The 26,503-nt window shown below is 34.1% G+C and overlaps 1 protein-coding gene across 1 annotated transcript; it reads right to left on the bottom strand.

Moving 5' to 3' along the window:
* Positions 1 to 7,432: 7,432 nt before the first annotated feature.
* LOC141533887 (uncharacterized) lies at positions 7,433 to 8,026 on the bottom strand. The gene has a single exon (XM_074252980.1). It carries the CDS (start codon positions 8,024 to 8,026, stop codon positions 7,433 to 7,435), a length of 594 nt encoding a protein of 197 aa, XP_074109081.1.
* Between the last annotated feature and the right edge of the window lie 18,477 nt (positions 8,027 to 26,503).

The following is a 26,503-nucleotide window of genomic DNA, read 5'->3' as shown; positions in this document are numbered from 1 at the left end:
ATTTAAACGATACATGCCTTTCTAATACTTGTTAAATATGGTCGACGTCTGATCTAACAAGAGTAGACAACCAGGCGGCGGACGACCCTTCGTTGTCGCACGTGTATCCCCTTAAATGCCTTGCATTACTGGCATGACCAAGCATAGACCCCTTGGTAAGCGTACTACAGAGACATACCATCGTTTGAAGCTCAACTAGCCATATCATCGAGGGGTTCTGCTGCGTGAAAAGAAAAGGGAGGATAGAACGTGGGTTTTATTTGGCAAACACCCATCATAGGAAAGTCACACAATGGAAGCAATAACCTTACCCAAGTATTTAGAATATTGCACAGGTGGATAGCCATTTGAAATAAAATAAAAAGCCGTATTGTCAGTATATAAACACTGAGAGTACATTGTTATATTCTTGACTGTAAATCCAAATTTTATTTTTTCTTTGATAAGGAGTAGAAGTATTTACTCAAATTGTTGATCTAAATATTCTAAGGCACAAAAAAAAGAAACAATCAATATTTGATAGTAAAATATAAAACAATCGAGTATTTTTGAATAAATGCTGAATAAAAAATTATCTTGAATAGATATTCTTACACGATTCCAGCATGTAGGGTAGAAGTACCGTTTGTGGCCACTGTACCGTTTATGGCCATTCATTGTCCAAATAAACGATAAAAATGAATTTATGTTAATAAACCATTACAAACTCAATTTGTCTTAATATAATTTTTTAAAACTCAACAAAAATATGGTTATATACTTTTTAATAAATTAATTCAAATGTTAACTAGCCAAAAACGGTGCTAAGGTGGCCAAAAACGGTACTTCTACCCTATATTTGTATGTGAACTAAGTATTGTTATCGTACGACCTATATTATAAGGGGCATTAAATATCACATATTATCACACAATATCAAATAATATTATATGTCCTTTATTTAAGAACATCATAAAAAAATTACGAAAACAGTTGACCCTGAAGGCCATCCCTGTAACTTCCCGCTCATTCTATACTTGGGAGCTTAAAATTGCACTTATGACGCTTTTGAGCTCAAAGAGCTCAAAAATATAATTTGTGTATTATTTTGTGTTCTCCGAGCTTAGAGAGATAGCTTACCTATACTTTTGGACTCATCGAGCTTAAAAGTCTGATTAGTCCTTTCGCCACTATAAATAGTGGTGTAGGAAAAATGAGCTGCATGAGATTTATCAACTTTTATCTACGTAATTTGATGCGGGGAATCTGATTTTGATAATTAAAAAGTCGCCAGATAGTTCAATTTTTTTTATGTTAACAATTTAAGTGCTTAAATAAAATTTATGAGAAAACTATTATCGATAGATTTTTATTTTATTCTTCTTTATTGAAATTAACCTAACAGCCTTTTGGGGCCAATAAGAAAGTTACAAAAAGGTACATATAGTAATTCTGATTGGCACATGTAGCCAAGATACAGGAGTATATATAATAACATTCTGTATACAACTGTAACTATGTAAATTACAACAGTAATGTATCTTTTGTAAAATATATCATTGCTACGGGTAACATAATATATTAATTTATAATATCGATAATGTGTGTTTTACAAGCATTACATGTTCTGATTACAGGATATAAGCATATGATAATTATATATATACATGAAAAGCAATACATATATATATATATATATATATATATATATATATATATATATATATATATATATATATATATATATATATATATATATATATATATATATATATATATATATATATATATATATATATATATATAAACTTTCGAACCATATACATTTTCCGACTCAGCTCGACGAGTATAGTCGAAATATAGCGAAATTTTCCATGAGTTCCGTCATGAGGACCAATGCAATAGTTAGATTCCTATGAAATCTACTAAAAAAAGTGCCAAAAGGTCAATTTGTGTCAAAGTTATAGCAATTTGAAAAAAAAAAAGAGCGTTTTTTTTTAATTTGAAACTTTTTTTGGTTAGGTAAAAAAATCTGAAAAAATTCAGGAAAATGGTATTGGTAGGGTAGGAAATAATACCAAATTTTCAGTCAAATCGAAAGGGGTCGAAAAAAAAACTCGGTGATTTGGCATGGAATGCCCCATATATAGGAGCTGTTCTATAAATAGATTGACTCATCACGATATCTCGGGAACCATCGGACCTAGAACCTTGAAATTTGGTAGGAATTGTACTTTTGCTTGGTAAAGGTCAGCTAAGAACGGATTTTAAGAGATTCCACCCCCAAAGTGGTTCGCGGGGGCGTTAACAGTGAAAAACTTCCGTTTCTAAACTGTAGCTCTTATCAACTCCAATTTTGGTAGGAATCTTTTGTATGAAATGTAGAAGAAATCTATAAACAAATTTTACGATATCTCACCTCACAAAGGGTTGCAGGGGTGGGTATTAACAATCAAAATTTTTAATTTTCAAACTATCACTCCTACAGACCCAAAATTTTGTAGGAATTTTCTGTAAATGATGAAAAAATAATTTATGAACGAATTTTACGATATTCTACCCCAAAGAGGATTGCGGGGGCGTTAATAATGAAAAATTCCTGTTTTTATACTATAGCTCCTATCGATTCCAAATTTGGTAGGAATCTTCTGTAAGAGATTTAGAAGAAGTACATGGGAAAATTTTACGATAGCTACGAAAATTAAAAATTTTCAAAAATCGGGAAGTTATTGGTTTTACTCCTTTTTTCGAAAATCGAGTTATCAGATCTCGACGTGTGAAGGTCACAGGAAGCTTCCCTGACTACCCTCGCGATGTTGTCACTATGCATGTGTGTGTGTGTGTGTGTGTGTGTGTGTGTGTGTGTGTGTGTGTGTGTGTGTGTGTGTGTGTGTGTGTGTGTGTGTGTGTGTGTGTGTGTGTGTGTGTGTGTGTGTGTGTGTGTGTGTGTGTGTGTGTGTGTGTGTGTGTGTGTGTGTGTGTGTGTGTGTGTGTGTGTGAGCCTCTTGTAACTTTTGAACGGTTGAACCGATTTCACCGCGGTTAGTGCCATTCGAAAGGGCTGTGCCAAACTTAGATTTCCTGAAAATTTGAACCGATTAAGACCGATAGATTTTTAGAAATTTGAAGATCTCAAAAAAAATTTTTTCAGAAGTGATTTTCTTGGAATAACTTTCAAACGGCTTAACCGATCGATTTTAAAAACTAATCAGCTCTTAGTCTTGATAAACCACCTCGATCGCCACCAATTCGGTCAAAATCGGTGAATTCGTTCGAGAGATATCGTAAACGAAAAAAAACCGAAAAAAGTGTTATTTCAGAGTTTCTACGAAATTTCTAGTTTGCCCAATCTAAACTTAAAAATTCTTCATGAGGCTTAAGAAACTGAGTGGAATGCTGTCAACCGTGTACAAATCGGTTCATTCATTCAAAAGTTATTGCGGTTTAAAAATCCAAAAATTGTGTTCTATGAAATTTCTATCAGATTTTTAAGCTAAAAGAGCGCAAAAGCACAGAAAAGGTATCTTTTTGAGCTTGAAAAGCTCAAAAAAAAAACGGCCATGTATTAACGGAATTAGCAGGAAGTTGCAGAGATGGCCTTTAGGGTCAACCGTTTTCCTAATTTTCTTCTTTGTGTCAATTATTATTCATTTTTGAAAGAAAGGCCACGCAAACATTCTAATGATTGCACATTGAAAGCTACAATGAATATTAGCTGGAATAATTACATGGATGATTGATATATGCTTATTCGATGAAATTTGAAATTTGTGAAAGTCAGAACAATGCTCTAATCAAATTTGAAGTTTAGATCTAAAAATAAAATTCTATAAAATGCCCATATATATATATATATATATATATATATATATATATATATATATATATATATTATAACGAGAATTTTTGATGTCAATCCAGGTGTCCGATCGTTACAGTGTTCCCCGCTTCCAGACCTTGGCGTGAATCGCCAATTTATGATCGGATTTTCTTGGGGGTTTACGGGAACTTACTTTTTACTAAAATTATAAATTATACTTCGGTATCTTTCCGATTTGTGGGTTCTAGTCTCAATAAAAATAGGGCGCCAGGTAATTTTTAATCACTGGAACTACCAAACTAGTGAAAACGTAATCAGATAATTTTTATTCGCTAGGAATTACCAAACTAGCCAAACTCAAACGAAAACTTAAACGAAATGAGATAATTTTTCATCGCTAGAAATCATCAAACTAGCCAATAAACGTAAACTTAATCGGAAACACAAAAACTTAACAAAATATAGACCAAATTACCAACAACCGGAAAGACAACGGGATACCCCGGGGTTACTCAGTGTGCTGATTCGTGGAGAGAGGGTGTGATTCGAGTAGAGAGTGGATCCATGATTACAATGATTTTATTCGCAACACCAAAAATTTATGCTCAACAAAATCCTGATTTATTTAACCAAAACTTTATTTTAAATAACAAACTTGAGTATGACTACGACAAAATTATCGGAACGATATAAATAACAATAGAAAACGCTATAGTCATGTTACTGGCCCTCACTCTTATACAATTAACAAATAAACTAAATAAATCTTCAAATAACAATCTCAAATAAGTAAATGAATCTGAACAACTTGAACAATATTCTTAAATAAATCTGTCGCCGTACTCTAGATTATTTACATCATAAAAGGATTCTGTAGAATCGGCTATCTAATATCTTATGACCAAGAACTCAATTATTAACGCTCAAATTACAATAAATGAAGCGATCTCCTACCTTTTAGAAACAATGACGATGCTGAGTAACTTTTTATTTTATTTCTCACAACTTTATAACTGTATTTTTATCTGGAGCCAAAAATAAAATGTGAAAGACTGAAACCTTAACCTGGAACTGAATCGGTACGCACGTTCGATCACCTGGAGTGACCAGCGGCAACTCTCAGACACGACTGTACTCTACGAAGTCCAAAACTCGACTGTTAAACGTGACTTACTCACAACTAAAAAACTCTATGATCAATTAATTCCCAAATATTTTAAATCTTTAATCAAACCATTGAGGTTCTGAGTACGGATATTCCTTTGGTGGATGCTCTCCAGGAACTGACTACGGCTGGGATCGTAAATCAATAACTCCAAACGTAATCGTAAACGAAAGTAGATAATTTTTTATTTGCTAGCAATTATCAAAACTAGCTAAAACGTAAACTAAAACTTAAATTTATCCCATATGCTTTCGTCATATTCCTTTACGTCGGAGTGCTGGCATCTCAACCAGACTTAGGCATTCCACCTGTAAGTCTCAAAGGGTTAGACTGGTGTCTAACGTCAAACGAAACCGGGTGACTTATAGTTCCGCTCCACGGTAACGCTGACTTACCCACGTCCTCTGCAACCTCAAAACCCAAAACTAAAAATTCAGAACTCAAAACTCAAAACTCAACATCCGAAACACAAAACTCAAAATAACAAAATAACTCAATGAAGCCCTTGAATGACTTGACCTTAATATTTTTCACAACTTGACTCTAAGAACTGACTCTAATCTTAAAAAATCTAAAATCTCAATTGTAACATTATTTCTCTAAATTCACTTTAAAACTATGACCTTCATTACTCGGCATCAACACTCACTTAATTCACAAAACAATTTTCTTTAATCTCTAAAATTATATTTTCTATGGTATTTGGCCTTGAAATATCGGCTTAAAACTACAAAAATTCGTTGGCGCTAGTGACATTCATTTAAAATAGACCCCGGTCGTTAAAATAACGTCACAACTCCTCTCCCCCTGATGGTGCTTTTTGATACGTTGATGTTATCCTTCGCTGAACGTTGATGTTATCCTTCGCTGAACGTTGATGTTATCCTTCCTGAACGTTGATGTTGTTGACCATATTGCATCGATAATGGATTAGACTGTATGACTCGAGCTGCTCAACACTGGATCAGATCCATGGCTTCGGTGGTTGATGACTGTCTTACGGCACTACGTGCTCTTGTCCCTACTTGGTGTTCGTAGCTAGATTTCTGTGAGGTCTACAGCTTGCAGACATAAAAATTATTTCGCGGTTTTGTAACCGCCTGTAACGTCTTATTTAATAAACTTCGTGGAACTTTTGGCCATGGGCCACACTGTACTCACGTCGCCTTGGTGAGGTGTGGTTTCTGAACATGTATCGATGACGAGTGTTAAGCTCAACTGTAACTGTATTATCCGATATCTGTAACCCGTGGATGTAAACTCTCAACGACGGTCTACTGGTGACTTCTGACCCTCGCTTCGCTTTGGAGCTTTTCTTAGCTGTTCCCATGGGATGTTTCCTCTATACTCTCGTCGGTACGGACCCATCGCCTTCCACGCCTCACTGCAGTGTGGACAGGTCCGAGCGGTTTTACCAGCTCTATCACACATCTGGCAGAGGACAATCCTCTCCTCGGGACACTGGCTATACGGGTGACCCTCTTTTCGGCAGTTCCAGCATTTTCGTGGTCTGCCGCGCCACGCAAATAGTTTGTCTTTTTCCCGGGTGGTCGATCTGGATTGCTCACTCGGCGGAACTTTATTCTTCCCGTTCTCTTTCTCCTTGTCTGTAGCGTAGCGAGTCTTTGCCTTTTCCGGCTCGGTTTCTCGGCGCTGACTGGACCTTCCTCGTTCCCTTGAGGGTGAGTATCGTTGGTCTTCAGTTGTTGTAACCCGTCCGAATTCCCGAGCTCTTTTTAGCCGCTCGTTCACTGACACTGGTGGTCTCAACGGCTGCTTCTCCAATGGTCTACGCAGCGGGACCTTATTCAATACTTCCGACCTGGCTTTGGGGGCTGATGTTATTATATCTGAGTCATCACCTGGAACCTAGAGCTTTTTCCCGGAGGTCAGTGAGTCATTTTCGGTGACCTCCATCGGGACTTCGACGACATCCGTCTGGGTGCTCGCGTGACACGTCGATGGTCCTGCCTGTATCTCTGCATCTTGTTTGGGGGAGTCTGGTTTTGTTTCTTCTGACACCCGAACCTTATAACCAGATAATTTCTGGAGCGGACATGTGCCATCTTTTTTATGGCTCATGCGGACTACCATCTTCCCTAGGGCTTTGAGAAATCCGGGTTTGTAGTTATCCAACCATCTCATATATGCAGCATACGGGCGGATGGGAGCCCAAAACTGGTCTTCAGGTAAAACCCATGGTAGTTCTTCCAGTAACTCGTCGTAGATGCTCTCGTAGTCGTCCTCGCCTTGATTTTCTGCGGGTTGCTCCTCTATTACGGAGTCGTCATCAGAGACGTCGATGACCATCTCTCGGTCGGCCATCTCTTGAGCTAGACTACGTTCTGATATTCAGAATCTGTAATATAAACTTATTAGTGAACGGTAACGACAATGCTTGACTATAACTACAAAAAAAAATCAAATTAACGGTAACGGGAAAAGGAACCTATAACTAAGGGGTAGGATTACTCTGAGGGAACGTAAGGCTTTAAATGCTGAATAGAGTAGTTCCCCACCACTCTCCCTTCTAAATCACTGAGCTCATAAACGATTTTCGAAATTTTACGTGAGACTCGAAATGGATCATGAAATTTATCACTCAATTTAGCTGCTATTTTCTTAGCTGGATTGGATAGCGCAAAGTGCTTTTTCCATACCAAATCTCCGACTTGAAATTCACGTGCTCGATGTCGTTGGTTGTAATAATGAGCTTGTCTCTGAAAAGCTGTATCTAAAGCGTGCACGATGCTGTTTCTCAAGTTATCCAACTGCCTCATCCGTGCTTGCCATTCTTGTACCGGACGATGTACTATGTCGGGGTTTCCCAACAGGTCTCGTCGTAACGGTGCTGTAGTCGCGGGCTCTCTTCCCATGTTTAGGAAAGCTGGCGTCGCCTGGACAGAACTATGAAAAGCTGTATTATGAGCGAAGTGAAATTGCAAGATGTGTTGATCCCACGCTTGATGATTTTCATCTAAAAACGCTGTCATCATTGTCTTCGACACTCGGTTTACTCGCTCTACTGGATCGGCTTGTGGGTGGTATGGTGGTGTTGTCATATGCCTAATTCCCACACGCTCTGTCAGTGCTCTGATATCTCGGTTTACGAATTCCGAACCGTTGTCAGTAAGTAGCACTTGTGGTGCTCCCTATCTCGATATGACTAAATCTTCCAGAGCTTCACTGATTGCTGCACCTGTAGCTCTTCTGAGTGGTCTTAATTCGATCCACTTAGTGTACAAGTCTTGGATGACTAATAAGTAAGAATAGCCTTTCCTACTTGTAGGTAATGGACCCATAAAATCTGTAGCAACCACGGACCATGGTTCCTGAACTAACTTCTTACCCACGAAGCCTGCTGGTGGTGCTTGTTCGACCTTTGTACGTTGACAGACTTTACATTGTCGCACATGTTTCACTACATCCTAGAACATATTTGGCCAATAGTATGTACTGGACACCCTTTTGTAGGTTTTGTCGACTCCCAAGTGTCCTGCTTCTGGTGTTGAGTGACACTCAGTGATGGCTCGTTGGTGATGCACTTTCCTCAAGACTAGTTTCCATACATTGAGGTCTTCTAATTCTGCCTCTGCGAACTTCGAGGGTCTGTGGAAATATAATTCTTCCCCATCGATTCGCCAGTCTGAAAACTTGTCAGGCCTTCGTCGTATATCTCTTTCACATCGGTCGTACCAGCGATCTATATCATCGCCTATCACTGCAAGGATTTCATCCTGTCCTTCTGGAATTCTAGATAAAGCATCTGGAACGTGGTGTAGAGCTCCCTTTCGATGGACTATGGTGTATCGGTACTCCACGAGCTCTAATGCCCATCGGGCAAGTCTACCTGTTGGATTTTTGAGGTTGTGAAGCAAATGTAGACTACTATGATCTGTAACAACTGTGAACTCGTACCCTTCTAAGTAACACCGAAACTTGCGGATGGACCAAATGACCGCAAGACATTATTGCTCGGTGACGGTGTATTTTCTCTCCGCGTCAGTCAGGGTTCGACTCGCATAAGCGATAACTCGTTCTTGATCGCCAATAAACTGTGTCAGGGCTGCGTCGAGTCCTACTGAGCTGGCGTCAGTCTGCAAGGTGAACGGTAGACTGAGCTCGGGATACGATAATATTGATTACGGGAATAAAAATTATCTGATTACGTTTTAACTGGTTCGGTAATTCCAGTGATCAAAAATTACCTAGCGCCCTAATTTTATTGAGACCAGAAACCGAAAATCGGAAAGATACCGAAGTATAATGTAAAATTTTAGTAAGAAGTAAGTTCCCGTATAACCCCAAGCAAATTTCGGCTATAAGTTGAAAATTCGGATTACAAATTGGCGTCTAACGTCAAGGTCTGTAAGCGGGAAAAACTGTAACGATGGAAAACCTGGATCGACTTCAAAAATTCATTTATAATATATATGTCGGAGAGTAAAGTACAGTGGAGTATTTTCTGACGATGCGATGAGAATATTCTTTAGGATATTTCTATTTTTAGTGATTCTAAGAAATGTACTGTTACTTTAATATTTTGTAAAATAAGATATAACTAAAATGTTTTATTGCGGTAGGCTTAGGCCTAGGTAGGCACATGGTTGTCAACGTTTTGTAGCTCTCCGAACTCCAAAGTTTGATAAGAGTTTAATAAATCACTATTTTTGGAATTTGCAAATCGCAATTACTTTTGAATGGATCAACCGATTTTTATGCGGTTGGCGGCATTCGACGCAGTTTCATTATTCTCATAAGTTATTTTCAGGTTTTAATTGATCGAACCGAAAATTTCAGAGTAACCCCGAAAAAACAGTTTTTTCGGTTTTCTTTCGTTTACGATAACTTACGAACAAATTAACCGATTTTGGCCGGACTTGCGGCGATCGACGCATTTTCTTGATATCAAGAGCTGATTATTTTTTGGAATTGATCGGTAAAGCTGTTTAAAAGTTATTCCAAAAAAACCACTTTTCAAAAAAAATTTTTTTTGTAATTTTTTTACAATTTCTCAAAATTTACTGGTCCGAATCGGCACAATTTTTTAGGAAATTTAAATTTGGTCAAGCCCTTTCGAATGGCACCATCCCGATGAAATCGGTCAAGCCGTTCAAAAGTTATAAAAGGGTTACACTGAAACACTAGAATTTTTACTTTCCTGAAAAATCTTAGTTTCCAGGTCACTAAATCTCGCGGATAAGAATTAGTCGCCTGGATTTCGTTTATAATTTTTGGTCCACTGCCCTGGGATATTCCGCTCCCGTATTTATGATTGTCTTTTGTTTTAAGAGAGCTCGATTAGAAAGATTATGGGACAGAAGTTACCACGTATGCCAGTTAAATTTATTTTACTTACTTACAAAAGTTACTGTGCAGATGGTCCTTCTTCCGTGGTTGGTGTTGTAATTGATTAGATGGAATTACGCAGTGTGAATAGTGTAGTGGATAAATTAACTTGATTGATAACAAAATTGCATCAAACTTAATTTTATTTCACTAACTAAACACTTGAATTATACTTATTACATTCGGTGACGAAATACAATAGATTTGTGGTATGATTATTTTACCAATATTCTAGGTTGTCGATGGTTAATTATTTATAATAACACAATGGTATTTTAACACAAAATAGTAGTAATAATGATGATATAAACTTATTAATTAATTAGTAGATTTGGTAGTTGTTAATAATTATTTAGTTTTGGTGAGTAATAACCTAATAGTGGTAATAGTAGTATAGTGGTAATAGTGGTAAGATTGACTAAGATAAATCTAACGTGGTGGTTAACACCGGGGGATAGATCGAAGTGTCGATCACCGCTCAAGTATCGGGGTTTGTGACCGTTTTTCCCCTCCTCGTGCCGTCTTGTGACGTCACGGGACTACCTATTATTTTAGCTAATGTTGGTAACGGAAATTTCGGGTGGTAGTTCGCCAGGCTGATAAAGTCGGGACATTTTGTAGTGTCTCAACACACACACACACACACACACACACGCACACACACGCACACACACGCGCGCGGACATCATTGCGGGAGTAGTCAGGGAAGCTTCCTAGGACCTCAAAACGTCAAGATCTGATGAAAACTCGATTTTCGAAAAACGGGGTGAAACCAATAACTTTCCGATTTTTGAAAATTTTCAATTTTCTTAGCGGCAAGTTAAAAAATGAATATTTTAATTTCTATGGTTATATTTATAAAAAAATCACAAATTGACATTTAGGAACTAAAAAGATTGAAAAATATTTTTAATTATGTATTTGAGTGAAATCATAGGTACTCGTCATCAATACATCAGGGTGAATCGATTATATGAGTATCGAATTTTTTTTAATTTCAAAAACTGATAAAACAATATAAGTTAAGAAAAATAATTTACTCATGCAATTGATGACATTTTCTAAAAGTTTCGAAAGATTTATGTAAATATGTAGGGGTTCCAAACTCATAACGGCGTTGAGAATTTCTTTTTTACACTATCGGAGGGAGTAGTGCGGAGTTCAACTTTTGTCATTCCACGCTTGACCAAAGAGCAGTCATTGAAATTTCACACTAATCACGTAAAAAATATTATTTATCAAAAAAATTTGATGTATATATTATTCATTTATAAGTACAGATTAATGATTTTTAATTATTTACAACGATTATCACAGTTCAGAATGCCCTGTCGTACAAAGGTGACTTCCCAATCGTTTAGTACCCTGATGTTACAGAGTGAAAATTTATAATCAATGAGATCGCTCTAATTAAATTTTCCGAGTATTGTGTTATTGATGGTCTTCCGATTTATCAGGTGGAAAAATGTATCACGGAGTTTGAAAATGACAATGAATAAGACGGACTTGATAAATTTTAGAGTTTAATTATTCATGTTATCTAATTTCAACCTTTAATTGAATTAAAGTTAATTTAAGTTAAGTTATTTTCTATTAAAAATAAAATATTCAATTAAAAATTTCCTGAAGATCGAATCTTAACATCTATACTAATAAATGAAGAGCTGGTTTTTTTGTTCGTTTATCTTGCGAAAACTACTGAAGCGATCAGAATAATACTTATACCATAAGATGCAGCGTGTTACTGAGAAGGTTTTAGTATATGATATGTTGGTGATTACTTATCCGGAACCTATGTTTTTTTGACTTAAAAATGATGAATTTTCTCTGTTTCTAAATTCATTCTATTCGGTTGTTATTTGTTTCAAATAAATTATTTAATTCCATTGGTTATACTTATATACACTAGTCACAAAAATTAAGGGAAATTGTTACGTTCTCGCAAATTTGAAATTATATTTAAATCAATTAATTAATATTTTAATTAATTAATTATTACCCGAGGTATTTCGTAACAGAAATACCTCGAGATAAGAGATTTCTGGAACGTCAACGCAGCCCAGTAGACTAAACAGTCTACGTTGTGGGCTTTGGACTGCGTTGATGTTCACATAGGGTAACCTGAGATGCAACGTCGCTAAAAAATCATTATAAAAACTTATTGTAATTATTATAATACTTACATTCAGTCTTCAGACTTCTTCTTCAGTCCGAGGACTTAGCAGAGGAGCAATCTCTGCTAGTCCGAGGCTGAACCTGCCAATTCCTTGATAATTAATTTTGTTAATTGTTAAACAATTATGGAAATTTATTAAAACCTCAACCCAGGGTTGAGAGCGCTTATCAGCGTTCCACCCTGGTTCCTTTACCTAGAGCGCTAGCTAGCGTTCCGGTATTCTATCCACAAAATATCCCAACTATTACCCCCAGGGTGAGAGCGCTTATGAGCTGTTCTCACCCTGGTGAAATCGCCCAGAGCGCTAGCCAGCGTTCAGGCACTCTACCCATTACCTACCTGTAGGCAGGTAATATAAAAGTAAAATATTAAAATGTATATTTTATAAATAAATTAAAAATGTGAATTATTAAAATATATATAAAAAATACTTCGCGGAGGAATCAGTGGCATGACCCACCTGGAGTCTATCGACTTCCTAACGAGGTCAAAATCTGGACATTTAAATAAATTATTTAAATTTAAAAATTAATTACACCCAAAATTTGGGAACGTAACAATATAAAAAAAATTCCAAATTTTTGGGTGATTTTCAACAAGCTGTAACTCCGAGGAAAATGGCCGTACAGAAAAAATAAAAAAAGCAAATTGTAGCTCCAAGTGTCTAAATTTCAGATATGACCATGAAAAATTATTGTCATTTCCAGGTCTGGAGAAATCCTAAGAAAACTACCAAAATTTTTCCAAATTTTTTCCCGTCTTAAAAAAAGGTCCCGGGCTTCAAAAAAATTTTTTTGTTTGTTTCGTTCAAAAGTTCTTATGGAGAATTTAATACTCTTCAATTTGGCATGTTCAAAAAGCCTGTGCGACGATTTGCTGCGGTGTTATCGTCAATCAAAGCAAAAAAGTTCTTTTTGACTTTGATATTCAATAACTCCGGAAATAATGATCGTACAGGAAATCGAAGGAAGGTTTTAACAACTGCACGATATTCTCTCTAAGAAAATGTAAACATCTTTTAGAAAAAAAATTTCTTTTGAATTGAAAACTCGGACTGAAAAAGAGACAAAAATTTGCATGATTAAGGATATTTGGATAACTTGGTATAACTTTGGATAAAATGGATAAATGAAGGATATCGTCGGTAATTTTTTAACCTTAAATATATATATAAATAAACGATATAACGCAGCTTGTCACGACGATAGCGTCGTCAATTTACAATAGATCTTTACCAAACTCAACATACTTATTTTAGAGATAGATATATTTTATATATATTCTATATAAGTTTGCATAGTTCAACATAAATATATAAAACTAAAAAAAAACATATACTGAATTATATACAGTTATATGTAACTATAAATAATTATATATCAAGCATTAGCGTGTCCGTCATTTTCTAAGTTGATTTTTTTTTTCGCTGCCGCCCCCTGTATTTTCAGTTCTTGATATAAAAAAAAAAATATCTGACATAAATAAGCTCTTAATTACCAAATTAAACCGTACCCAAATCGAGACGTTTCCTATTTAAATATCATGGGAATTTGGAACTTTTTAGAATTAATGTTTTTCCTTAAAAAAAACAAATGCTACTATGACTATAATCAATGCATATTCTAATGGAAAATTGAATGCTTCATAAAAAAGTTTTCTCATAATTTTTTGATAAAATCAATTCTTCAAAACTTATTTCTAATTTAAGTTGTGTTTATGGTTATTATCACCGTTTTTCAGTCTTGCTATGAAGTCTCATAATGCTATTCGTTCTTGACTTGAGAGTGTTATTTTCTTCAAAATGGTGTTCATGGTTCAAGATTCTTGATCTTGAGTCAAGTTAAATTTTTATCCGTGTACGAATGAACAAATATCCAAAAGGTTTTGTTGCGTTTCAAGATTTAACTCGAGAATGTCTCAAAAAATATATATTTTCAGCGAATAAATTGTTTTTGACATCTATCGTGCATGGTAAAATGCACCTGGTTTGTAAAATTTGATTTCATCGGTACTCTAATAATACGACTAAAAATTGCTTAACAAATAAATGTGAATAGAGACAGAAAATACAAATAAGCGGCAATATTATTAATAATGTATTCAATACATTGCATTGTTAACGTTACTGTAACTGTTAATTTTTTTAATGAAATTCTTAGAACATTTATAGATGAAATGAATGACTATAACACATGAGACTTTATAGCAAGACTGAAAAACTGTGATAATTACTATAAACACAACTTAAACCACAAATAAATTTTAAAAGATTGATTTTATGAAAAATTATAAGAAAACTTTTCTGGGAAGTATTCAATTTCCCATTAGAATATGCATTGATCATAGTCATAGTGGCATTTCTTTTTAAGGAAAAAAATTAATTCCAAAAAGTTCCAAATTACCATGTTATATAAACGGGAGACGTAACTCTATTTGGGTACGGTTTTATCTGGTAATTAAGAGCTTATTTATGTCAGATATTTTTTTTTAGATCACGAACTAAAAATCCAGGGGGCGGTAGCGAAAAAAATATAAACTTGGGAAATAACGGACACCCTAATGAAGCATATATAATTACATGTGAATTATTGATAATTATATATATAATTATACTTCATCTATTTCACCTGGATAGTTTAGGGATGAAAGAAATTTAAATTCTTTACAATTCTCAAAAATTGGAACTCTTACTGTTTCTTTACGAAATAACTATTGAATGCGATTAGTAAAATTTTTGTTAATTGCATCTGAAGACTTATTAAACAAACTTTAATTTGTATATCTCACCATTAGTCTAGACCAAAAATTACCTACTCTCTCCGACAGATCTAATGAAATTTTACTTTTGCATTCGTTTTAATGTCATTGTGTTATGATAACACCTGTTATATATTATTATGGATAATATTTTATAAAAAATCTGTTTTTATTTTTTTTTGTTTATTTGAGAAATCTGCGTCCATTTCGACGGCCAAACCCGGGAAAAACGAATTAGATCTGAACAGATCTGCTCGGCCAGATCTGGTCAGATCTTTCAATTCTCTCTATCTAACGAGATCTCGTCAGATATAATCAGAGATGGTCAGATCTAACTATATCTGACCAGATCAAATATTTTATTTTTATTTTTAAATAAATTGTTTACAGAAATTATCGACTAAAATCACTTGACTTTGAATGTCATTTAAACAAAACTATTTTGTTATGATGAAAAATAATTAAAAAATTAATTGAACCGTAATTGCATGACTTTAATCTGACGGTCACCCATCCACGTACTAAACTCGCTCAATGCTGCTTAACTTCAGTGGTCCCCATGTTCCTTAAGCTGTCCGGCCGCTGTACAGTCATAGGCATAATGATTTTGCAAAGTTCATAACATAATATGTAGATCACTTTAGCATGAATGTAATGTTAACATCAATTTCATAATCTATTTTTATCCTTTACCGAATAATATAATTAATGATTATTCATTGATTAAAATTCAGGGGGGGGGGTAAAATGGACAACCCCATAAATTTAGGGACAAATTTTGTTTACTCAGAATGTTTTTGACGTGATGTTCAACAATGTTTGTTATTTCTTTTATTTTTCGAAAAACAAAGCTTTTCTACAACTTTTTAAAAATTGAAAAAAAATTTTTTTTTTATTTATATCTGGCCAGATATAATCAGATCTGTCCATGTCTGGTGTAGTTTTTAGTCCAGAAGTAGTTGTACCTGATCAGATCTGGCCAGATATAACTAGATCTGATCATATCTGGGGAAGTTTTCAGCCCAGATATAGTTATATCTGGCCAGATCTGATCAGGTACAACTATATCTGATCATGTCTAAAATGTCAGATCAGACCAGATATAAATAGATCTGACTAGATATAATTATATCTGGTCAGATCTAATTCGTTTTTCCCGGGAATGGCCTTTTTATAGGTTTGTGTAACATCATTATACTGACGAGAATTCAACTTATTTACTAAAAATGTTTCTATTCAAAACTCTGAATTTATTATTATTAGTCACAAATCAATAAGAAATTCTGATTGATGAACGTGACTGTTGTTAAACACCTGCACTTCACCCTAGTTTTCACAGTCAAATGGATTATATCCTAAACGAAATGCGTGTAATTATGAGACATCAATCTGTTTATACTAACAGAGATGGATGTTGAGAGAAGAAAAGCTAATCCCGAATTATATCATGCAAGAGTCACTTGTTCTTTAGTCATACACCGGTGATGCTAATCAATAATCATTTATATCATTTTTATGTCATTTTAAAAGTTAAAACCATTGTATTTAAATGTCTCTTCATGCGGTTTCTGTGAATAACATTTGCAGCATTTTAATATCATATTAATGCCAAAGATTCTATTACTTACTCAATCAATTATCCTAAGCTCAATAACTTTGGTGGTTTGACCGTAACGATCAAACTTCAATAATTATACGACAATTTACTGTCAACGATTTGTTCTGATCAGGTATTGAGACAGTGAATCTCAGGTGATATTTTGAAAGAATGTCCTCGTTTATTTATTGTATTCATATGACTATTTTATTTTAAAAATATAGAGTTTCTGTCGGACAATAGTAAGACCGACTGTATACGCGGACACTTCGTGTTTACAAATGATTCCAACATTGTCATGAAGTTGATTAAAATAATCGCTTAAGCAAAATTTACATAATATATTTAATAAAAGATAAATATTAAACAATTGTTAATAAACATTAAGAAATTGAAAATACCACCAATTCTTTATAGGAAATGAGTGTTTTTCGTGACAGTTGAACACTGGACCAGCCCCTAATGTTTAAGTTCTGCCACGAAGATGTTTGAGAACTCAAATGTGTTTAATTCTATAAAAAAAATGAGGAAAACGGTTGACCTGAAGATCGTCCCTACAACTTCCCGCTCACTCCATACCTAGATGTTTAAAATTGCACTTATGACGTGCTTGAGCTCTTCGAGCTCAAAAATACAAGTTATGTGTTATTTTGAGCTTTCCACACTCGAAGAGATGACTTTTCCATGCTCTTAAGCCCTTCGAGCTCATGAAGCTTGAAACAAAAATGCTAAAGTATCTTTAAAATCATAGTTATTTGAAAGATTTATTTTTTCAACCCGTCAGCACTCACGTTATGAACATTTTGCTCACGCCCGATTCAAAACAATGATAACTTCTTTTTTTTCAAATGAAAAGGGTAGAGTAAATTTTTTCTATCTTTGAGTAATTGTATCTATTTTCAAATAATGAACTTTTGAAATGCCTTAATATTACATATAATTCATAAAAAAATTTTTTTTTCATGAGCGTCGGAAATTGTGAGCATTCTTCTCATCACAGGATTATAGGTGTAGCAAAAGAAAATTTACGTTCGGTAATATTCTGGCCAGTTCGTGTGTCTTCGTAAGTGTATACCTGTTCGGTCACATGTAAATGAAGCGCCCGGGAAAAACGGATGATATCTGGCCAGATCTTTAAATTGTCTCTATCTGACGAGATCTGGCCAGATATAATCAGATCTGGTCAGATAATTAAATTGCTCAAGTAAAAAAAAGTATATATAATTACATATACTCATACATAATTATATACGAAAAATGGCCCTATATAATTATATAGAATTATATCCATAAAAAAAAAAAATCGGTGCTTGCGGAAACCGAACCTGGGACCCAATGCTCGAAAGACTAATTCATTACATGTTTACCTACGAGGCTTACTTAAAAAGTAAGTAGATAGAATATGTAATAACTACAAGTAATGTGAATCGTGTCCATGATCGATGGGTAATGAACAAAGTTTTTCATCAAATTTGCAAATGATTAATTATCAATATACGCTGATAGAAAGATTTATTAACTATTAACAAATTGATTTGTTCGAAGACAATTATTTAATTTATTAAATTCTAATAAATATTTTTTAACACTCAATAAATATTTATTTAGGAGGAAAGTATATTTAGTAAAATAGTTTATAAGTATTTTGTAACGGGTTTGAACCGTCCCTTGGTCACCCCTTTATTTAAAATTTATAATTAAGGCTGCCACTGGAATTTTTATCACGGTTTCCAGAACCGGTCCAAGCAAGAGAGATATCACAGGGTCGAGAGAAATGATAAGATTTGACATAAATAAAAACAATTAAAATTGACATCAATTATAAATTTATTTTAACAAATTGACAACAATTAAGTCTTATTTCAATACCCACACACACACTCATACTTATAAAAGTTGCTTATTCCTACGATACCCTCATATGGAGCGTCTATATCGTAGTTTCTATCATAGTGTCCTATTCCTGCGATACCCTCATATGGAGCGTCTATATCGCAGTTTCTATCATAGTTGCTTATTCCTGACGGTACCCTCATATGGAGCGTCTATACCGCAGTTTCTATCAAAATTTCCTATTCCTGCGATACCCTCATATGGAGCGTCTATATCGCAGTTTCTATCATAGTTGCTTATTCCTGACAGTACCCTCATATGGAGCGTCTATACCGCAGTTTCTATCACAATTTCCTATTCCTGCGATACCCTCATATGGAGCGTCTATATCGCAGTTTCTATCATAGTTCGTTATTCCTGACAGTACCCTCATATGGAGCGTCTATACCGCAGTTTCTAACTAAGTCGCGCTGTCCACAAGACCCTCACGCTTTAAGGCTCTAGATATGACCCTGGGTGGTCGTCCGGACCTCTGCCCAAGGTTCATACCGTCCTTAGCCCTTTCGCTGTCCACAGGACCCTTACTACGGGACTAAGGAACCTGAAGTCGACTAGGACAGAGGAGGATACCATGACACTAGTAGACAACCTGCTAATTCTAACCTCCTCGACAGCCCGTGAACGAGGAGTATATACTGTAAATTATTTTCCACACACACACACACAATTCTTAATAAAACAATTTATCTAATACACACTTGACTCTAATTTACAATCATTTTAAAATCCAAAATACTTTTTACAACATAACTTCCTGGGAATCAAATCTCCCGGTCCCTAACTTGACTTCGATAAATAAGTTAATTAAATTCTGGTTGCTTACTTAATAATATCACAGTAGCGTTTTATTCAACCAAAATGTTAGATTAATTAAAATTTACTCGAATTCAAACTACCTAAATAATCGGCTTATGTCTATTTTGAATTCCAGTCAAGATTTGAGACTTAGTCTTCAACTTGGTAAAAATTTCCCAAGGCTATATTTTATGTTGATTAATTTTAAAATCATCGTACTGGAATTTGACAAATTTATTTATCGAAGTTTATTGAACAAATTTTCTTTTGTTGATAATCTTTCTCTTGTAATTTTGTGTTACGTCAGAACATAGTACTTTAATTGTATAATTACCTTGCTCCCTTTTAGCCTTCATCTAGTGAAATAACTGGGATGGAGCTATAAGAGTGACTGTTAAATATAATATTTTATTTAATTTCAAGTTAATTAATGAAATTTATCGATTATGAAATATATGTATAAACAACTATTTCAAGTAAAGCCAAATTTATTTAACAATGAAAAGAAATAATTTACAAATTTAATATTTCCTTATAAATTTAATACTAAACAATCTCATCTAATTATGAATTCGAGTTCCATAATTTTACAAGTTATTAATTTAAAGTTTTATACTTAAATAATTAATAATTTAGAATTTACCTTGTTAAATTTAGTTGAATTCTTAGAAGAATTTCTAATTTCTCATTTGAACCCGAAATATATTAATATATTATAATAATTATTTATTTTAATTTTTCACTCATTGTAAATATAAAAATTCTTATTAAGTTATGATGATAATAATTCATGATTAAAAATCAGTAATTTATTTTAATGAATCTCAATAATAATTTATTTAATTCAATTAATTCTTCGATTATATTAATTTAATAATTCAATTATAATCATTTTCAATTTGTATTATTAATCTTTTATTTTATTTTATTCATTGACCTTGACTGATTGAGTACTTTATAAAAACTGACTATTTTAAAATCGTAAAACTGTTACCAAGTAACTTCCCCTCCAATTAATAATTATTTAATTGTGATTGGACAATAACCAATCAATAATTATATTTATATATATAAATTCTTTTCTTACGGCCTATAGTCCGTATTAACATTGATATTAAGTTACAACTCAATATATTGATTATTTCATTTCTGTATATTTTTTATTTATTTATTTAAAAACCCCTTTTTTCAATAAAAGAACTTTTAATATTTTTATCTCATATACACGATCGATGGTGTATATTTTTAAATGATTTAATTTATATTTAAAACATTATTATTTAATGCGCAAATCAGATGGGTGACACTAATATTAAAATTAAATTGAATATTAGTCACTACGTGACGTCACATTTGTTTTATAAATTAATTTACTACTTAACAATTTTAATATTCTAATTTAAGGAATTTGTGTCTATGGTAATTCTATTCTAAAATTTGTGATAGTTTTCCAAAAGTAAATTTCAATTATTAATTTTAATTTTAATTTTAATTTATATTTTAATTCATTTTTACTTGTTGATTTTATTGGTCAATTTTAATCTAACTTGGACAAATTTCTAATTTTAATTTCCTTTAGTTTTATTTTAATTTCTAATTTGTAATAAATTTAATCGACAGAATATCACTTATATAGATGATGCAGTAAATACAAAATTGTCGATATCGAAATTTCTGACTTGTAAATTTTTATCTAAATTTATTTGACCAATTTTATAATAGTATTAATTCTAAATTTAACCGTTTTTATTTTTAAATTTAAAATTTTCTAACTTATTGAATTTTTTATTTGTTCAAATTTTATTTTACTTCATTTTAACCTCGACTTATAATTTAGATATTTTAATAAAATTCGAATAATTAATTAATTAATCAAGTAGGGTGATTGGAAGACGGAACCTGGCCTGTGCCTAGAGTTTCCGGAGACGATGCAATAATTTACCGAGGTTAAACTTTTGTACCTGAGAATTTTTTGACGACTTCTTTTCTTTATTCGTGTCTCTTGTCGTTCTCGTGGACTTCTAATAGAGGCAACTTTGTCAGCCAAATCTCACGACTTCCTCGGTACTCGGGTTCACTTGCGTCGCAGCTCGGGATATTTAGCAATAATTTATCTGGAATTTCAGGATAGTTAGAATTGTTATTATTGGATAATTAGGCTGGCTAAATGCCTAGCAGTAATTATCAAATTTATAAGTTAAAATAATCGCTCTGAAGGTTCCACAGGAATCTCAGAGGAATATTAATATTTACCTGTTATTTCCAAAATCTCGTATTGGTTGCTCGGGCTCCGGCTTCACAATGTCGTTTTTCCGTTCGGCAACTTCACTCGTCCCTCGTGTGGGATTATCCCCACCCGCGAAACACTTATTTTCTAGGCCCCGGAACTTATGTAAATTTTATTTCTACTGCGCGAGCATCCTAGACCACAGCGCTCTGTGATCCGTCGATAACTAACCGCGATTAGGGTGAGGACCTTCAACGGGTAAGGAAGGAGCCCCGTGACAAATTATTAATAGTTAACAAATATAGTTATATCTGGCCAGATATAATAAAATCTTTTTATGTCTGATGTATTTTTCAACCCAGATATTATTATATCTGTTTAGATCTAATCAGATATGACGAGATCTGATCATGTCTGGTGAATTTTTCAACTTCGATATAGTTATATCTGTTTGGATCTGATCAGATATGACTAGATCTAATTATATCCCAATCCCATATCTGATCAGATCTAAACATTTTCTCCGGGCATGAGCAAATCTATCATCATGAGAGTACAGATTACAGGAAAGTTCACATGAGTGCTGTCGGGTTAATCAAAAGTTCTTGATAAGAAAATCGGAAAGTTATTCGTTTTACCCCGTTCTGCAAAATCGAGTTTCCATCAAATTTCGACGTTCTGAGGTTCCAGGAAGCTTCCCTGACTATTTCAGCGATGTTGTGTGTGCGCGTTGGAATTTTTTAGGTAAGACTTGAGCATTAATGGGTTTACCGTATAGTATATTTTTGGTAACTGTACAGCATAAGTGTATCCGAACAAAAATAGTTCCACTGTAAAAAATTACGCCAAGTACACGTTCACAACTCTTGATTTACAAAAATGCCAAGGAGAAATGATCATTTTACAAAAAGATGTAAAACTAAAAAAAAAAACAGACCAAGTAGCCGTTATGATCTTTCATAATTGAAAAAATTTTGTGATAAATTTAACGAATACAAACAATTTTTTAGACGTACTTGGCGTGCGTCATTGAGTACCCAAAATTTTTTCAGATGAATCGTGATAACGTGATAATACCCCTCAGATAACTCATTGATGTCAAATGTCAGTAGTTCAATAATCACCTTATCTCCTGTTCTTTCCCTCTTCACAGCATTACTGCATATGTGATAGAAGTTTGATTAAACATCGTTTTTAATGTATAACTTTTAATCACTTTCCAATGAATGAACTGATTTTCAAGTGGCTGGCTGCATTCAACGCCGCTTTTTAAGGCTCGTAAAGAATTTTTAACTTCGCATTGATCGAACGTTAAAATTTAGGAGTACTTCCGAAAAAAACACTTTTTTCGGTTTTCTTTCGTTAACGATATCTTTTGAACGAATTAACCGATTTTGACTGGTCAAGCGGCAATTAACGTGATTTTTCAAGATCAAGAGCTGATTAGTTTTTGGAGATAATCGACTGAGCCGTTTAAAAGTTATTCCAAAAAAGCAACTTGAAAATAAAAATTTTTCTCAAATTTTTTCACGGTTTTTTTGAGATATTTTGAAATCCATCTATCGGAATCGGTCAAAATTGTATTCAAAATCCAAGTTCGTTCATGTTTTTTCAAATGGGCCAACCACGATGAAATCGGTAGTCGTTCATAAGTTATGGGAGGTTCACACACACACACACACACACACACACACACACACACACACACACACACACACACACACACACACACACACACACACACACACACACACACACACACACACACACACACACACACACACACACACACACACACACACACACACACAGACACACAGAGAGAGAGAGAGAGAGAGAGAGAGAGAGAGAGAGAGAGAGAGAGAGAGAGAGAGAGAGAGAGAGAGAGAGAGAGAGAGAGAGAGAGAGAGAGAGAGAGAGAGAGAGAGAGAGAGAGAGAGAGAGAGAGAGAGAGAGAGAGAGAGAGAGAGAGAGAGAGAGAGAGAGAGAGAGAGAGAGAGAGAGAGAGAGAGAGAGAGAGAGAGAGAGAGAGAGAGAGAGAGAGAGAGAGAGAGAGAGAGAGAGAGAGAGAGAGAGAGAGAGAGAGAGAGAGAGAGAGAGAGAGAGAGAGAGAGAGAGAGAGAGAGAGAGAGAGAGAGAGAGAGAGAGAGAGAGAGAGAGAGAGAGAGAGAGAGAGAGAGAGAGAGAGAGAGAGAGAGAGAGAGAGAGAGAGAGAGAGAGAGAAAGTGACACACACAGTGACACACACACAGTGACACCCTCGTGGGGATACTCATGTAAGTTTTCTGTAATCTTCAAAAAATTTTCAATTTTCTTAGCGACAAGTTAAATAATAGTAGAAATAAATCTTACTTTAAACTAGGGCTCCGGAGTTTCATGAACATTTATTAATGCTATATTTTCTAATGAAGTCAATTTAATTAACAGTTCATTCAATTAATAAACTGATTCATTTTCTCTCGATCTGAACGAAATGCTCGGAAGCTATTTAGTTATACAAATATCAATCTTATCCGTGAAATAATGAAAACAAGCATGCATTTCAATTCTTATCGATTCATATGGTTGCATCAAAATGATCTTCAGTAGGGTTAATGAATTGGTGAGGAAGGGCTGAAAGAATTGTCCGTAAAATCGCTTTTCATATCAGTTCTCTGGCTGAGTTATCAGAAATGAAAAAATTTTGGGTACTCAATGACGCACGCCAAGTACGTCTAAAAATTGTTTTTATTCGTTAAATTTATCACAACATTTTTTCAATTATGAAAGATCATAACGGCTACTTGATATGTTTTTTTTTTATTTTACATCTTTTTGTAAAATGATAATTTCTCCTTGGCATTTTTGTAAATCAAGAGTTGTTAACGTGTACTTGGCGTAATTTTTTACAGTGGAACTGTTTTTGTTCGGATTTTACATCTTTTTGTGAAAATTTCTCCTTTTGACGTGATGAGCACTCGATTTTCGAAACACGAGGTAAAACCAATGACTTCACGATTTTTGAAAATCTTCGATTTTCTTAACGGATAGTTAAAAAAATCATCAAAGTTAATTTAAGATTTTTTTTAGAAATTATATTTACATTAAAATTTTTTCTTAATTACAATTTCCGCCATTTAGAAATAAAGAAATTGCATATTTCATAAAAAACGTTGCATTTGTTCTTTCGTTTTTTACATTCTCACAGAGTATTTAAAGTTTGTCCCTTGTAGAGACTGAAAAAAATGGATTTATCAACCATATACATAGGCAGGCTTAGTAGAGGGTTCTATTCATAATTTACTAACAAATAGTTGTTACATACATAATATCTCGCATTTTTTGTTACAATCACATTTTTTACGCTCTTATTTTCGTTGTACTTTACTGTAAAGAGAGAATGATAATAATTACAATAAAGGAAAAAAACAGAAGTCGAGACAAAAATTACTTACTGATTACCATATTATTCACCATGTAATAAGTCACCGTACAATATTTTGCATCTTTTGGTGCTTGGTATATACAACCTATACTCGACATCATTAATGGTAGCCAGTAATTGTTGCGCATGATAATTTCCAACACTCGAGAAATCAATAGTCTTATCAGCAAACGAAACAAAATAATGTGATTTAAAATTGATAGTAAACTTTGATTTGTACCTGGAAACACTTAAATGACTTACTGTACGTAATTTTAGTCGACTTATAACGATACAAGTCATACAAATAGTGCATGTACATCGGTGTTAATAAATAATAATCATTATTTAAGTATACCATCCTTTCCCTTCAAGGAATAAGATGTTATAAATATAATAATAAAATTTTGATTGAAATTTTGAAAATTGAATTTTCGCGCGCTATTTGGAATAAAAATGAATAATTTTCTTAATAACTAATAATTTAGCATCCTTTTCTAAACAGGAAGAAATATAATTGCTATTATTATTATTGCAATGATAATAATAAAATTTCATATGAATTTTTAACTTTAAAATTTCCCGCGTTTTTTGAAATTATAAGTACAATAATTTACATTAGTCGTCGCGATGTGTTTACTCAAAATTCCTCCGACTGAGGGCCGGATATTAGATTAATTAAATACTAATCTTCATCACTGTAACAATAACAATAACAATAACAATAACACTAACAATAACAATAATAATAATAATAATAATAATAATAATAATAATAATAATAATAATAATAATAATAATAATAATAATAAGCGATGCTTGCTACGTGGCCTCCAAGCGGCGCATCGCGGGAAACGCAGACCATAACATCAGGTCTGTAGGCGAACGACGTAGCCCGTGCAGTGGGCCAACTACCCACTGCATGGAAATAACTGAGTTACCACAAGATACCAACTCAGAAGTGCTCCCCACAACCGGTCCTTTTCCAATGAGGACCATTCATCAGGTGGGAGGAGCACGCCGGACCCGATGAATGATGACGACCCTGGCGCCTTAAGGACTTACTTTAAGTGGACGGAGGAACTGAGAGTCGATCTCTTGGTGTGCTACCAACGTAGCGAGCCGGGGGTGAGCGGCTATATGGCCCGGATGCACACTCTTTGGAGTGATATGCATCCGGAGCTAGCGCATTTTACGCCCAAACACCTGCGTAATTATGCCGCTCATCTTCGGCGAAATAGAAGATCGCTTGTGCCGGACAGAAGGCAGTCTAATAGACTTTCCTTTCCGGCGCAACTACACCAAGAGCGACGCCGTTCCTCCTTGGACAACAACAATCCCT

The sequence above is a fragment of the Cotesia typhae genome, unplaced genomic scaffold (assembly GCF_013202065.1).
Source record: "Cotesia typhae breed Kobodo isofemale line unplaced genomic scaffold, CoteBio_Ctyphae scaffold_121, whole genome shotgun sequence".
In the NCBI taxonomy this organism is placed as follows: domain Eukaryota; kingdom Metazoa; phylum Arthropoda; class Insecta; order Hymenoptera; family Braconidae; genus Cotesia; species Cotesia typhae.
Note: the sequence above shows the minus strand (reverse complement) of the source record. Positions and strands in the feature narration are given on the sequence as shown.